The sequence below is a fragment of the Melanostigma gelatinosum genome (genome assembly GCF_949748355.1).
Source record: "Melanostigma gelatinosum genome assembly, chromosome: 15".
In the NCBI taxonomy this organism is placed as follows: Eukaryota; Metazoa; Chordata; class Actinopteri; order Perciformes; family Zoarcidae; genus Melanostigma; species Melanostigma gelatinosum.
The window spans coordinates 21,100,139-21,116,829 of NC_136648.1; the positions used below are offsets into that span (position 1 = coordinate 21,100,139).

The 16,691-nt window shown below is 41.7% G+C and overlaps 1 protein-coding gene across 2 annotated transcripts; it reads left to right on the forward strand.

Moving 5' to 3' along the window:
* Nucleotides 1-8,343: 8,343 nt before the first annotated feature.
* riox2 (ribosomal oxygenase 2) lies at nucleotides 8,344-16,538 on the forward strand. Of its 2 annotated transcripts, none has more exons than XM_079284569.1 (10): nucleotides 8,344-8,394; nucleotides 10,440-10,886; nucleotides 11,356-11,475; nucleotides 12,207-12,335; nucleotides 12,427-12,530; nucleotides 13,873-13,975; nucleotides 14,706-14,883; nucleotides 14,977-15,065; nucleotides 15,158-15,268; nucleotides 15,765-16,538. In XM_079284569.1, exons 2-10 carry the CDS (start codon nucleotides 10,446-10,448, stop codon nucleotides 15,915-15,917), a joined length of 1,428 nt encoding a protein of 475 aa, XP_079140695.1. In that variant the 5' UTR covers nucleotides 8,344-8,394; nucleotides 10,440-10,445; the 3' UTR covers nucleotides 15,918-16,538. The 2 variants fall into 2 exon arrangements, with proteins under 2 accessions (XP_079140695.1, XP_079140696.1); XM_079284570.1 differs by having other exon boundaries at nucleotides 14,706-14,871; nucleotides 15,765-16,537.
* The last annotated feature ends 153 nt before the right edge of the window (nucleotides 16,539-16,691 follow it).

Genomic DNA, 16,691 nt, shown 5'->3' on the forward strand with positions numbered 1-16,691 from the left:
GCCAGAAGACTGGTGCAACGTGACACGACCAGGCTCAGAGATAGGTTCTTGGGCTAGGGGAGGGCTATTTTACTACTGTGGGGGTCTGCGCTTATTCACTAACATACCAACATCTACAATGGGAATGTGTGCTATGGTGAGGCTAGCAATGCCACTTACCTTAGTGGGAGACAAAATACTACAGGAGCAAAACAAAGTACAAAGCCTGACCCAACGCAGACGCAGACATATCTTAGCTAAAAGAGCAGCTGGAGCTGAGTTCAGCCTGGACAGAGGTCCAACCTACATAGATGCTATCGGAGTGCCCAGAGGAGTGCCTAATGAATACAAATTGGTAGACCAAATTGCAGCAGGTTTTGAGAGTGTCGCAAGTATTATTCCATGGATAACTGTGAATAAAAATGTTGATCGTATCAATTATGTGCATTACAATGTTCTTCGTTTGGCTAATCATACTAGGGATGCAATAGAGGGTCTGGCTGAGCAGCTGGCCCCTACTTCTTTGATTACTGTACAAAACAGAATGGCTTTGGACATGTTGCTTGCTGAAAAAGGAGGTGTTTGCTCAATGTTTGGAGACCTGTGTTGCACTGTCATCCCCAACAATACTGCGCCGGACGGTTCAGTCACAAAAGCACTGAATAGTCTGAGGGCACTGTCAAACGAAATGCAGGAAGCATCAGGTGTGAACAATCCATTTGGAGATTGGATGGAAAACATGTTTGGAAAATGGAAGCACCTGATCTTGTCAATAGCAGTGTCAGTGGGTGTGTTCATTGCAATATTGGTCTCATGTGGATGTTGTATAATACCCTGTATTCGTTCTTTGGTTGGCCATCTTATCACCACTGCCCTCTCCAAGGAACCATTACCACCCCCTCCTTATGGAGCTTACCCAGTATGGGAAGAGCAGAACAGCCTGGTAGGGTCAGGAGAGGCAGAGGCAGACACCAGCGTGTGAACAGGGCAGGAAGGTAAAGACAGTGACGTCCTTCAGACGTCAAGAGAGGGATTTGTTGATAAAATTAGCTTATATACAGCTTTAATCAGCAATTAGCTCATATACAGCTTAATCAGCAGCTAGTTTATATGCAGCTTTAAGTAGCAACTAGCTTATATATACAGTTTAATTAATCACTAGCATATTTGTAGTTTTAATAACCATTAGCTTATGCAGCTCTATTAACCACTTATACAGTGCTCACAGCATACACAGGGCCTGAGAGAAGCAGGAGGAAGGTTACTGAGGTTAACTGCATCACAAGGAACAGGCAGCCATCTTTAAATAGATAAGACACTCAGATTCAAGCGAGGGACTACGCCCAGCTGAGCCCGGCTTTCTCCACACACTCTTTCTCTAGGACCTCTCGCATTCAACACCTCACTCACACTGACGGAAACCAACGCCTATTGGGAGGGGCCAAAGGTGAATGGACATTCACGGCTTCCAACCAAGCGTAATACACGTAATAAACGTGCTACGTTTGCATCTTTGACTTTGACTAATGTGTATCAAGGGGCGGACCCCTATATTAAGGTTCATGCTGATGTGTTCAAGCGTGTTCTGATGGTGGAGCTCTGCGAAGTGAATCCATTAGATTGCCCATGCATGTTTAATTGTGTTGGGCTGAATAACTCTGTTGATAAATAAATCTATTGCTTTGATACAACTATACGCCTCTGAGAGCTTTCTGTTTCATTCTTAAACCTGCTCTAAGTGTGAAAGACAGCTACACATTTTTTCACAACATATGTAATCCGTTTAACACAGGACACCTCACCTCCTGAACCGGGACTTCTTAAAAACTGAAGAAGATATGAAACTTTTTAACTGATTTTAAACTTTTATCACCACGGCTGTAAAAATAAGACGCTCTGCTGGCTTATAAAACAAACCGGTGTTCGAGAGCACGACGGTCCGAGAGTCCTCCAGGACGCAGACCCTCAGGACCAGCTGGATCTGTGTGTCAGTGCTCCAAGGTCTGCCGGGCAGACCGGCCTCTGAGGGAAATTAACCTTCTGCTGAACAACAAAATAAATGAACGTGAAGTTGTGTGTGTATATATATACACCTTATTTGTAACATATATATACAAAAAATTGCTGAAAAATGTTGAAGCCCGAAAGCATTTAAACTGCACTGCTGAAAAACCTTCTCGTTGAAATGTCTAACTATGGTGTCTGTAGCTGAAAGTATGAGGAAGAAGAAGGCTTTGAAAGTTGATGAAGTATAAAGGATTTGAAGATTTTCTCCATAGAGATCCCATTCAAAAGAAAATTGCAAAAAGCTTAATTCAAAAAGTTTAAAGATTACAAATATGAAAAGTCAAAGCACCCCTCTCCTGAAAGAGCTGAACATTTTGATATTTGAACAATTTCTGTAGCTTAAACAATTTTCAGAAGTAGTGATATTTGTAGTAATAGCAGTAGAAGCTGTAGTTGAAGTAGAAGTATTATTAGTAGTAGAAGTATTAGTAGCATTAGAATAAGTAGTAGTAGTAGCAGTAGTGATATTTGTAATAGTAGTAGTAGAAGTCATAGTTGTAGTATAAGTATTAGTATTTAGACCTCTAAAGATCCCGAAGACTAAGATTGTGTACTGTACACAGTGGCAAAACACAAATGTTTTTTTTCACAAGAATCTCAAGCTGCTCTTCACTCTAGCGGTGACATCACGCACTCTAAGCTGCCCAATACACACCCATTATAAAGTCAGAAAAGGGCTGAAAATAGTTCTGGGTTTTCTCAACATTTGAAAGTTGAAATGGTGTCTTTAGCTGAAAGTATGAGGAAGTTGAAGGATTTGAAAGTTGAAGAAGTTTAAGAGGATCTGAAAATCTTCTCCATAGACATCCCATTCAAAAAAAGCTGCTAAAAGCTTAATAATTCAAAAGGTTTAAAGGTTATAAATATGCAAAGTCATATCACACCTCTCCTGAAAGAGCTGAACATTTTGATGTTTGAACAGTTTCTGTGGCTTAAAAAAATTCATCAGATATTTGTAGTAGTAGAAGTTGTAGTAGAAGTATTATTCGTAGAAGTATTAGTAGCATTGGAATAAGTACTACTAGTAGTAGAAGTTGTAGTTGTAGTAGAAGTATTATTAGTGGTGGAAGTATTAGTAATTAGAAGTAGTAGAAGACGTAGTATCAGTAGTCATAGTAATAGGTGTAGTATTGGTCATAGTATTCAATATCACAGTAGTAGTAGTAGTAGTAATAGTAATGGCAGTAGAAGATGTAGCAGTAGTAGTAGTAGTACTAGTAGCAGTCGTACTAATAGCTGTAGTAGTATTACTACTTTTAGTAGCATGAATAGAAGTAGTAGTAGCAGTTGTCGTATAAGTAATAGTAGTAGTGGTAGTAATAGCAGTAGTGGTAGTAATAATATTGATGGTAGCAGTAGTAGCAGTAGTAGTAATAGCAGCAACAGCAAAGGTTATAGTAGAAGTAGTAGTAGCAGTAGTAGTAATACTATATTAGCAGCAGCAGCAGTAGTTGTCGCAGTATTAGTAAGAGCATTCATTTTTTTAACAAAAACGCCTAATTTTGAGCTTGTTTAAATATAGTTAATCCATGGGGCTTTTATTTTGAAAGGGTGGTGCTGGGTGGGGGAGAGGAGACATAATCATAATGTCTGACACACATAAACAGAGGTTATTAAATGCCTGGCTTCATCACAAGCATTTCAATTAGAATTCACTCTTTTGGGCTTTTATTTTGAAATGGGGTGTGTGTGTGTGTGTGTGTGTGTGTGTGTGTGTGTGTGTGTGTGTGTGTGTGTGTGTGTGTGTGTGTGTGTGTGTGTGTGTGTGTGTGTAGGTGTGTGTGTGTGGGGGGGGGTCCTCTAAAAGTCTCTAAGACCTGAATGAGAGACACAGACAGAGAGAGAGAGAGAGAGAGAGAGAGAGAGAAGAAAGAATTAGTGAGTGAGAGAGAGAGAGAAGAAAGAATTAGTGAGTGAGAGAGAGAGAAGAAAGAATTAGTGAGTGAGAGAGAGAGAGAAGAAAGAATTTGTGAGTGAGAGAGAGAGAGAGAGAGAGAGAGAGAGAGAGAGAGAGAGAGAAGAAAGAATTAGTGAGTGAGAGAGAGAGAGAATAAAGAATTAGTGAGAGAGAGAGAGAGAGAGAGAGAGAGAGAGAGAGAGAGAGAGAGAGAGAGAGAGAGAGAGAGAGAGAAGAAAGAATTAGTGAGTGAGAGAGAGAGAGAGGAAATAATTAGTGAGTGAGAGAGAGGAAAGAATTAGTGAGTGAGAGAGAGAGAAGAAAGAATTAGTGAGAGAGAGAGAGAGAGAGAGAGAGAGAGAGAGAGAGAGAGAGAGAGAGAGAGAGAGAGAGAAGAAAGAATTAGTGAGTGAGAGAGAGAGAGAGAGAGAGAAGAAAGAATTAGTGAGTGAGAGATAGAGAAGAAAGAATAAGTGAGTGAGAGAGAGGAAAGAATTAGTGAGTGAGAGAGAGAGAGAGAAGAAAGAATTAGTGAGTGAGAGAGAGAGAGAGAGAGAAGAAAGAATTAGTGAGTGAGAGAGAGAGAGAGAGAAGAAAGAATTAGTGAGAGAGAGAGAGAGAGAAGAAAGAATTAGTGAGTGAGAGAGAGAAGAAAGAATTAGAGAGTGAGAGAGAGAAAGAGAGAGAGAGAAGAAAGAATTAGTGAGTGAGAGAAAGAGAGAGACCCAGTCCCACCCTTTCAAAATAAAAGCCCCACAAATACAAGATTCAATCCAAGAGTATGAATCTAAAATGCAGAAAAGAGAGTAGCGCTATCTCAATTGAACCTGAATGACGCTACCGGTAACATTGGCGTGTGTATATATTACGATTTCAGATATTGCAGTACTGCCTTTGTGCCACAAAGCCACACTGAATTAAAAGGTTTAAAAGAACATAGGAGCAGGCGTTGGTGAGGCAGCGGGAGAGTCAATTGTATTAAAAAAACTTGTAAAAAATGAGGTATGTTGTAAGGACTGTCAAAAATAAACTAAAGACGAATGAAATATAGTTGGAATTGGAGACAAAAATATAAAAACATATTTATGCAATGGTAATTGTTAAAACTTTTAGAATAAATGCTTTTTTTTTTATAAAAGGGGGGGGGGGTGAAATAAGTGTAATTGTCACGGGAGTTCACAGGTAGGACCCAAGCGCAAGACCACAGGAGACAGAAGTTAATATAAACAGGTTTTATTTAGAATGTGTGTGAAGGTGTGGAGCCCGTGGTCCGACATCGGAGGGCTGGTAGCTTGACGGCGTGTGCAGTCCGTTTAACACAAGGAGGGCAGAGCGGCGGAGTGTAATCCGTTTAACACAAGGAGGGCAGCCGATGCCACTGGATTGAAGCGGGTGAAAGACGGTACGACCTGACAACCCCAGACTGCAGGACCAGAGCTTATGTAGTGACAGGAGACTCATTAGTGGGCCCTGAGTCTGGTGTGTCAGGCTGCAGGAGGTGATCGGCTGGAGTGTCCTCAGCTGTGCACAATCAAGGGTGCGGCCATGGGAGGTGTCTGGAGGCAGAGGACAAACACAGAGCACATGGCACACAATAACAAACAGGGGAATGACAGGACACATGAGGAGAGGAGATCAGGGGAAACACAACGGGTCAGATAGGGATCCTGGATCCTGACAGTACCCCCCCCCCTTAAGGAACGGATTACAGACGTACAACCAGACACAAAAAGGGTGGGTGGACTCCGGGACGGCAGCGGCGGGACCTGGAGGTCGCTGCTGCTCTGGGACGGCAGCGGCGGGACCTGGAGGTCGCTGCTGCTCTGGAATGGCAGCGGCGGGACTGGGAGAGGCTGCGGCTCGGAGGCGACGGCCGGGACTGGAGGTCGCCACTGTTTGGAGACGGCGGCGGCCGAGACTGGCGCAGAGGCGGCAGCCAGATACGGTGTCGGTCGGAATGCCGTCCGAATACAGGGAGCCGGCGTCGGCTGGACCACTGAGTGTTCCGCAACACTTGCTTGGCCCTGTTTCCGGCTGAGAAGGCACATAGTCACATAATCAGAGTCCACCAGAGGGTCAAAAACTCTCATCAGATCCGCCACAAAGTCCACATAACACACAGTATTAGGCCGATCAAAACCTAATGTTCTCGCGGCCCAGTCCAAAACCCTTCCCCGCAGTAATCCAACCACGTAGGAGACCTAGGACCCGTCCGAGGCAAAAGTCTGAGGCTGACGGTCAAATACTCATTGGCAAAGCAACAGGAAGCCCTGTCTGGATTCCCAGACCGGCGGAGCGAGGACAGGAGGGAATAGTGCAGGTGCTGGAACTGGTGGAGACTTGACTGTCTGGGCTAGTTCCTGCACGAAACAGCCAATCCGAGAAACTTCAGCAGCGAAACTTCTCATCTCCTCCAGCAGAGTGTTATGTCCGTACAGCGTAGCTGCTCCTGTGGTTGCTGGGTCCATTATGGTCAGATCGTTCTGTCATGAGGCATGATAAGGACTCAAGCACAGACATTAGATGAGTGAAAAAAGGCATTTTATTCCACAACAGGAAATAATTACCACACCACACGAGGCAGGGGCAGGCAAACTGGCAACAGGACGAAACAAACGGGCAGGTAGAACAAACAATGATCTGGCCGTGGGAGGTGTCTGGAGGCAGAGGACAACACAGAGCACATGGCACACAATAACAAACGGGGGAATGACAGGACACGTGAGGAGAGGAGATCAGGGGAAACACACAACGGGTCAGACAGGGATCCTGGATCCTGACAGTAATAAAAGGATGAATAATCATATAAAACACACAAGGGTTAGTCAAAGTGCAATAAAAGAGTACATATTTATACGTCTGTTTGTAATGTCTATGGACCAATCAACTCAATGTCTAAAAGGTGTCTAATTACATGTAGAAAAGAATTAAAACAATTCTAAATAGTTAAGATAAAGAGTCATGAAACATCATCTCCAGGGTATAAAACACTGGAACGCACTCGCCCACCAACTAAAAATCCACCTCGACTCGAACCAACTGTATGCACCGTTTCAGATCTCAGCACAGAAACTGCCCTGATCAAAGTCACCAATGACCTCCTCCTCTCCTCTGATGAATCCTGAAAGGCAGTTGTTGAGTCCTACTGAAAGTATAATGTGTTGTGGTTCTTGACAGGGAGGGAGTTTCTTGCATTGTTGTGATGGAAGGTGGCACCGGGGCAACTCTATCTGTATGTGTGGGTGTCTGAATGTTACAGCCTCCTCTGTCTTCGGGTCCTTGGTTGTAATGTTAGGGTTAGGAGGTGAGTTTTCTCCCGTATCTCGCTTTCCCCCACTGGACCATCTTATCAAATGCAATTTCATTTAAACCAGGGGTCCACAGCCCCACACCAACCACTGTGTCATCGTGTTCCCTGAGAATGATCATGTTTGTGTGCATCCATGTGTTGGTGCTGTGTTTAACGTTTTGCCTCGTTGTGTCATTGGGTGAAGAGGGTTTAATTATTATTTTACTGTATACTGTATTTACTGTATTTAAATCTATTTAAATTTATGCAACAAATAAACTTTATTTTGTTTTGGTCAAGTTTAGGTCAAGTTTAGGTCATTTTATTTAGCTCTATTTTAGTTTTATAAATTCTATTTCATTTTTAAATGTAATTGAATCAGTAATACTTTTTATTTTATTTTTATTTTATATGTTTTTTAAAATTGAATTTAGTTTCAGTAAAATTTTGGTCATTTGATTGAATTTAATTGTAATTTATTTTTATTTTTATAATTTTATTTTATAACTTAATTTTATTTGTTTTTAAATTCAATCAAATTTAGTTTTGGTCAAGTTTTGGTCATTTTATTTTGTTCTATTTCAATTTATATAAATAATTAAATTTAGTTCATGTCAATAATTAATAGTATTAATCTGTATTTTAGTGTTTACTAAAGATAGATACATGGATAGATGGATGGACAGACGGACAGTGTAGATCTTCTTTTCATCTTTTTACAACTATTTGAGACACTTTTCATGTGAACAGCTGAGTGCAACACTATGAATGCCTTCCAGGACACACTCTCTGGAAATATTATAACTATATTTACAATCATATTTTTTGTTTCGCTCCCTGGAACAGCTGGCCACAATTTTGGTGACCTTTGACAGAAACTGTCACAACATTTTTGGGAATTAAAAAAAATAAAATACTGCATGAAGTGTGACCTTCTTAGCGTTTGTGTTCTTTAAACGCTGAAGCACAGACTTTAAATAGACACCACTGAGGATGGAACAAAAACCTACATAAAGGGACTTGCGCTTAACAGCGCCCCCCAGCGGCCACATGGTGATACACAGATTCTATGACGGTACCGAGTTTCTAGTCGGACATATTTAGCGGAACACATCACTCGGTTCACGTGGGGGCTCATCACGTCTCAGCTGCTGTTGAAGAGGTGAGACAGTTGAGTCGTTAAACGCGAACACAAACATATTTAATATTGCATATTAACCTGTAACGTATATGATCACTGTGCTTCATGTGCCGAGAGCTGCTGATCGAAGCTACACGGTCGGACATCTGTGTTCACTCATTAGAAGGGAAACACCGCCACTAACCGAGATCCAGAGGCTTGCTTCATACTCTTATTAATATCACGAACACATTTCAGACACTTCTACTGAGTAGACCGTTGGTGTGAGTTTGTACATGCAGACACAGGAATGTCACAAGCATCTCATACACAAGCTAAACTCGTCCCAACGGAAGGTCGCTGCTGATAACACCGTTTGACACCGGGCATTATTTTGGTAGAGACTATTTTATAGTGTTGTCAGCCAAGGTGAATGTTGCATAAATGAGTGTTACACTATGAAACTGAAGTGACCGAAGCATTTGATCCTAACGCCTCTGTAAAGAAATGTAAAGCTGTCCGGGGAGTTTTGTTAAGTCTTTATTTTATAACGTAGACCCTAAGTTGCCATGTTAATGTGGACGAGACTGTTGGTGCAGTGTTGTTGTATCCTCTCTTCAAAAGCACCAGACTCCATTGACAAAAACAGTACTTTAAGTGGCAGAACATAGAAGTGCACATACACACAACCTCGTTTAAAAACATGTGAAGTAACCCGTTAAGTTATAAACGTAGCAGAGCTAACTTTGAGCCTTATTGATTAGCTTACTGTGCTAGCCTTATTGATGAGTTACTGTGCTAGCCTTATTGATTGGTTACTGTGCTAGCCTTATTGATTAGCTTACTGTGCTAGCCTTATTGATTAGTTACTGTGCTAGCCTTATTGATTAGCTTACTGTGCTAGCCTTATTGATTGGTTACTGTGCTAGCCTTATTGATTAGTTACTGTGCTAGCCTTATTGTTTAGTTACTGTGCTAGCCTTATTGATTAGCTTACTGTGCTAGCCTTATTGATTGGTTACTGTGCTAGCCTTATTGATTAGTTACTGTGCTAGCCTTATTGTTTAGTTACTGTGCTAGCCTTATTGATTAGCTTACTGTGCTAGCCTTATTGATTAGTTTACTGTGCTAGCCTTATTGATTGGTTACTGTGCTAGCCTTATTGATTAGTTACTGTGCTAGCCTTATTGTTTAGTTACTGTGCTAGCCTTATTGTTTAGTTACTGTGCTAGCCTTATTGATTAGCTTACTGTGCTAGCCTTATTGATTAGTTACTGTGCTAGCCTTATTGATTAGCTTACTGTGCTAGCCTTAGTGATTAGTTACTGTGCTAGCCTTATTGATTAGCTTACTGTGCTAGCCTTATTGATTGGTTACTGTGCTAGCCTTATTGATTAGTTACTGTGCTAGCCTTATTGTTTAGTTACTGTGCTAGCCTTATTGATTAGCTTACTGTGCTAGCCTTATTGATTAGCTTACTGTGCTAGCCTTATTGATTGGTTACTGTGCTAGCCTTATTGATTAGTTACTGTGCTAGCCTTATTGTTTAGTTACTGTGCTAGCCTTATTGATTAGCTTACTGTGCTAGCCTTATTGATTAGCTTACTGTGCTAGCCTTATTGATTAGCTTACTGTGCTAGCCTTATTGATTGGTTACTGTGCTAGCCTTATTGATTAGTTACTGTGCTAGCCTTATTGTTTAGTTACTGTGCTAGCCTTATTGATTAGCTTACTGTGCTAGCCTTATTGATTAGCTTACTGTGCTAGCCTTATTGATTGGTTACTGTGCTAGCCTTATTGATTAGTTACTGTGCTAGCCTTATTGTTTAGTTACTGTGCTAGCCTTATTGATTAGTTACTGTGCTAGCCTTATTGTTTAGTTAGTGTGCTAGCCTTATTGATTAGCTTACTGTGCTAGCCTTATTGATTAGTTACTGTGCTGGCCTTATTATAAGGAATGCACCAAACCTGATATGTTGTGACCCGTTCGTAGCAGAAATAGCCGTACAATGGTTTCTCCAGTACCGCCGAGATTCAGCCTGATTTCGGTTCAGATGATATTCTTAGCATTTTGTTTCATTTTTCAGATTAAAATGCCAAACAAAAGCAAAGCAAAGACTGTAAAGAGACGGAGCATCGACGACCAGCAGCTCCCACCCAAACAGAGCAAGGTAAACCACATGGACACCCAATCCCCCCTGTGCTTCAACAGCCCGGTCCACCTGTTCGAGAGCCTCATCCAGCCCATGGGGACAGAGCAGTTCTTCAGCGAGTACTGGGAAAAGAAACCCCTCCACCTGCAGAGGTCCGACCCCGACACGGCCTCCTACTACCAGTCTTTGTTCCAGCTGTCCGACCTGCCGAGCCTGTGCTCCGAGGATCTGGAATACTACAGGGACGTCAACGTCGTGCGCTGCGTCAACGGCAAGAAAAAAGTGTTCAACAAGCCGGGCCGAGTTAAGAGCAGTGTTATCAATAAGAGCTTCGTTCAGAACAAGGCCACCATCCAGTTCCACCAGCCGCAGAGGTTCAAGGTGAGAGAGGAGCTGCTGTTCTCAGATACCACTCTGGATTTCTTGTTTCACCATTTCAGATCGATTAAAGCAACAGCAGCAGCAGCAGCTCAATGTGGGCTTCTGATTGAGATGACTTTTTTGTGACCGATGGTGTCGTTCAAAAATGTTTGATACAGTGTTGAAATCATGAGTTTCAGCAGTATTGTAGCATATTATATATATATATATTATATATATATATTATATATATATAATATATTATATATATATATATGATATTTATATTATATATATATATATATTATATTTATATTATATATATATATATAATATTTATATTATATATATATATATTATATTTATATTATATATATATATATTATATTTATATTATATATATATATATATATATATATATATATATATATATTATATATATATATATATATAATAACTGTCTTATGGAGTTTTCTCTGTATGTGGTCAGGATGAGCTGTGGAGGATCCAGGAGAAGCTGGAGTGTTTCTTCGGAGGCTTGGTAGGCTCTAACGTCTACATCACACCACAGGAGTCCCAGGGCCTTCCAGCTCACTATGACGATATCGAGGTACGACACCCAACCCACGACTGCACTCTTTCAACAGCCAAAGCCTCTTCATATTTATAACACACCCATATTCCAAATGTCGATGACTACACTCATAAATCACGAGCTTTCTTAAAACCTTTTAAAAACACACCTATTTTTTAGGCCTCTGCTTGAAGATTGCATACCCATAACAAAAAGAGTGTATATTTGCAACCACACAAGCCCATTTACATAATGTTGGTGTAATAATAAACGGAACACTTGTGGGATTTGTTCAGATGTGTAAATATCAGTATATATGTTACTGGTTACGAGTGAATGAAGACGTCAGAGTGTAAAAATACAACTTCAAGTCTGCAAAATCTAGTAAAATCAATTAAAAGTACAGAAGCAATTTCAGCTTAATGTACAAAAGTGAAAGTTCCTGTCAATGATACTTATTTAGATGTATCTGGTCAAAGTGGAGCTTATCTTATTTTTCACAATACACAACGAACTTTTGGTGGGTTGATCAATACATATTTTAAATGCTCATTGTAGGTTTTAAAATCTTCTTTTACAAAGTAGCTCGTAATAACAGCTGCCAAAGAGTCCACCCGACTCAAGCGCCACAAGGCTGCAGGTGCATGAAGTTCTTCTTATGCCGGCAGTAACAAAGAGCCGGTAGAGAGAAGTTAAAACATGTTTTGGGCTGTTTGTGCAGTGTTTGATACTGTACTTATCATGCTGATGTGGTGCCCTTTGCCCAGGTGTTTGTCCTGCAGCTGGAGGGGCAGAAACGTTGGCTCCTCTACACTCCCACAGTTCCTCTGGCGGCGGAGTACAGCGTGGAGTCAGAGGAGAGGATCGGCAGCCCGACCCATGACATTATGCTGAAGGTACCTCAACTATATATGTATTCATACACAAAGCTGTTCAGCATAAGAAATGTGTTTTCTGTATGAGTGAGATCATCTCCTCCCTCCTCAGGCAGGAGACCTTCTGTACTTTCCCAGAGGAACCATCCATCAAGCCAGCACCCCAGCGGGAGTGGACCACTCCACCCACGTGACTCTCAGCACTTACCAGAGAATGTATGAGAGCTCCTCTTCCACGTAGCATTCACCGAAACGCCGTGTCTAATCGGTGCTGAGTGTAGGTCACCTGCCAACACACATTAATCTACTTTCAGAAAACAGAAGAAAATGACGAACAATAAGCTTTTGGTCACACTTATGCCCGTTAAGCTCCAAACAAACTCTTTGCTCCAAGTGTTTGATTGTTAATCTTTGAATAGGTGTACTAGGTTTTGCCTCAATACCAGAAAAAGTCGTATACCGGTAATATAACTCGTATAAAGAGATGCTGTCTGCTTTGAATAAAACAACGAGGATCATTACAACAGAGGACACTGTAAAGTCAATAGAATATGAAACACAACCCGACCACCATTTTCATTGAAAAGACTGAGTCAGATCATCACTAGAGTACACTGGAATACATCATTACTCCTTAATACAGAGTAACTCCATATGACATCTTGATAGTAGGAAAAATATTACTGCCTTACTGGGCCTCATGGGTTCAACGATATACGTCTCCTGAACCTCCGTACTTGAGACCGCTCAACTGTGATGTAGTGCCAAACTACTGCTACTTAGGATGTGTACGGTGGTAAATGGACTGCGCCTACATAGTGCTTCTGTACCACAATAGATAAAAGCTCATTTGGACAGGCAGATAAAAGATTATTCTAAGGAAGGACACACGGAGAAGCCAGTGTGTGATCAAACATTTACAGTGGCTGTGTGTTGCTACAGAACTCAGTCCTTCCCTCAGCCATTCTCCCTGCCTGGGCACACTGTGACAGGCTCTATACCCTGTTTCTGACTGTTCATTGTTTTTGAGTGTTTGATTCTGCGTGTTGATTGTTTCTTAGTTTGATTGTTTCCGAGTGTTGATTGTTTGTCAGTGTTGATTGTTTGTCAGTGTTGATTGTTTGTCAGTGTTGATTGTTTGTCAGTGTTGATTGTTTGAGTGTTGATTGTTTCCGAGTTGATTGTTTGAGTGTTGATTGTTTCCGAGTGTTGATTGTTTGTCAGTGTTGATTGTTTGAGTGTTGATTGTTTGTCAGTGTTGATTGTTTGAGTGTTGATTGTTTGAGTGTTGATTGTTTGAGTGTTGATTGTTTGAGTGTTGATTGTTTGAGTGTTGATTGTTTCCGAGTGTTGATTGTTTGAGTGTTGATTGTTTGAGTGTTGATTGTTTCCGAGTGTTGATTCTGCGTGTTTATTGTTTCTCAGTTTGATTGTTTCCGAGTGTTTGATCGTGTTCAGAGCAAACAATAAAGAATGAATCTGAATCGGTTGGTGGCTGATAGTGAGTGTCACGTTCTCTGATGGTCTCTTCTGTCCTGTCTACCTGTCCCTACCTCAGGTCATGGGGAGATTTGCTGTTGGACATATTTCCCAGCTTGCTGTGCAACCGCAGCAAGACTGATGTCAGCCTGAGAGAGGGCATGCCCAGAGGCCTCTTACTGGTAAAACTCTTTGTTTGGATTAGTGACACAACTCAAAGTTCCACTTAATTTGGCTTCTGCGACGGCGACAGACGAGGCTGGAGGGATTATGTTTTTCGGTTGTCCGTCTGACTATCTGTCCGTCCGGTTCATTCTCTGTAAAGTGCATCATTTAAATTTAAACTGAAACAATATCTGGTTAAATATGATAATGATAATAATCTTAAACACAACACATTTAAACAAGGATAAATAGACGACAAAGAGAGGCTAAGATGTATAAGTGAAATTTTAGTTTCAGTGCATGGCTGCATGCTGAGTGTGTAGTAAAAGAATATTGTACAAGAACACAAGGAATGTTTTGTATTTGAGCAAAACGCTGAAAAAACCCAGCCTTTGGTCTGACTAATAAATTATCAATATAATAGTTGGCCCTAATATGCAGTCGTTAATATGCAGCCCTACTCAGTAACACCTTGAGCAAATTTGACAAAAACGTCCACGTTGGACTCAAGGATGAACTGATTAGAATTTGCTGGTCAAAGGTCCCTGTGGCCAGTTTTTGGCCACGAGTCAAGAATTATTAATCGGATAAAATGATGAATTCATGACATTTTAGACAGATATGGATTTAAACTGATCCATCACTGGTTGGCGGAGGCGTACTGCTACAAGGTGGTAGTTCTAGTTCATACTTTATTCAGGATTCAGCACTTAAAGAGGCCTTAACACCGACTGTCTGGGTTTGTAGGGTAACAGTGAAAACCTGGCCAACGGCAGGACGCTGGCCGCCGGCCTCAGATCTCTGGCTGATGAACTGGAAAACGGGATGCAGGAAGTCCGCTCCACTCACATGAAGAGAGACTTCATCACAAACAGACTGCCACCGTACAGCCAGCAGGAGCTGCTTGAACCATGTGAGCTTGTTTGTATGTGTTCAAACTATGTGCACAGTGATAGAATTCACTTTTGCCATATTGTGCACATGTGCATCTAACTGTGTGTGTGTTTGTGTGTCACAGCTGGGAAGATTCCTGCCTTGGAGGATATGGTGTGTTTGAGGTTTAAAGACCATATGGTGATGACAGTGGAGCCCAGCCAAGAGACAACAGTAAGTCCATCAGATATCCAGGCAAACAGAAACGATTGAAGTCGGTGCCATGCTCAGCGCTGTGTGTGTGTGTGTGTGTGTGTGTTTCTCAGGATGAGGCCACAGAGATGGTAGTCTTTGTCTTACACTCTTTGAAGAACCAGAGGGAGAGCCACATGATGGGTGGCAGTTGTGATGAAGAGGACCACCAGGACATCTCCAGGGTAAGCTGTTGAACTCCGTGCTCCTCGATGAAGTGCCTCTGCTTTTCCTTCTCCTTTTGGAAGAGAAGGCTGGCACAATGACAACGCCACGTTGAAACGCCGTTGGCTGACCACGAGAGACTGTACAAAACCTCTTCATGATAACAGATATTCAACTTTGGACGGCTGTGTATACTCTTCATCTGGCGTCACTCAACCGATCGGTGTCATCCTGGATTCAACGCCTCCCTTCCTGCTACTCGTGTTTTGTTTGTTTATGTAGTCTTTGGGCTCAAATCTTCATTATGTATCTCTGGCCTGCACGTTGTTTCTTTAAGTTTTGTGTTACCTTCATGACTGCCTTTATGAATATAAATATATATACATATCAATAGGAATATATATATATGTGTATATGTATCTGATAGCACTGGACACAGACTGACATCTGAAGCCCTCTGTGCTGCACCGACAACATTCATCCCTTGATCTCTGATGTATCCATTTGTCTCTGCAGGGCCTGCAGTTCCCCCTGTCCCACCTCCAGGCTCTGCGGCAGCTCCAACAGGCACAGCAGCTGGCCGTGTCCGAGCTCCAGCTGCCCACACAGGAGGCCAAACTCAGTCTGGTCCTGGCTCTCTGGAGTGAGAGCCTGCTGGCTGTGCTATAGCACACCACTCCGTCAACATTTCACCGAAGTGACGTGTTGATATTCATGAATACCTCCTAAATATTCCTGTCTTACTGTGTGTTTTCATCTGGATCCCCCTGAATAAAGCTGCCACACCTCCAGCAGTGCAGATGTAGCTTTTTGAAGTACAGCTTCACACCAGCATTTGTGATAGAGAGTTGAAGTGTTGAAGTGCGGGCTAGCCTCTGGAACTCAATAGTCTCATTCAAGGTTTCTGAATATGTGGTGTGTGTGTATTTATAGAAATAGTTTACTTTTCCTTCTAAGACACATCTGTTACATCATTGTAATCAACCAAAGCTCTATTCTAAATTCATTTTCCCGAACTTTGTAATCTCCGCTGTCCAAAACCGGTCGAGCGGTGACATTAAAGGCGGATGTACAGTCGACACGAGGTCAGCAGGAGTCGCACCGTAAATGTCTACGCAACAGGTTGATTCATAGTTATACCGCAGCGCTACACGGGTAGTAATGTATGATCGAGCGGGATCGTGCTTTGATTATATTCGTCACAGTAGTCTTTGTAAGATGTGTTTCTGAAGTTAGTTTTATTGATCTATTTGTCTTGAGGCATACATGATATTGCTATAGTTCTCCATTTTTTAACATCCGTTTCTGTTCCAACATCTTGGACTTTTCTGGCGATTATAGATCCTTATGAATTCTCCCCTAAGGTCATGCCCTTTTCCATCGAGGTCAAGAAAAATGGGTTAGGAACACAGTATACACACACGCGACCTGATGCCACAAAGA

What these genes read in the sequence shown, in the direction of transcription:
- riox2 (XM_079284569.1), top strand. Translation starts at nt 10,446, where the DNA reads ATGCCAAACAAAAGCAAAGCAAAGACTGTAAAGAGACGGAGCATCGAC. An exon ending in CTCACTATGACGATATCGAG is followed by an intron (nt 11,476 to 12,206) that starts GTACGACACCCA and finishes CCCTTTGCCCAG; the next exon opens with GTGTTTGTCCTGCAGCTGGA. An exon ending in AGCCCAGCCAAGAGACAACA is followed by an intron (nt 15,066 to 15,157) that starts GTAAGTCCATCA and finishes TGTGTTTCTCAG; the next exon opens with GATGAGGCCACAGAGATGGT.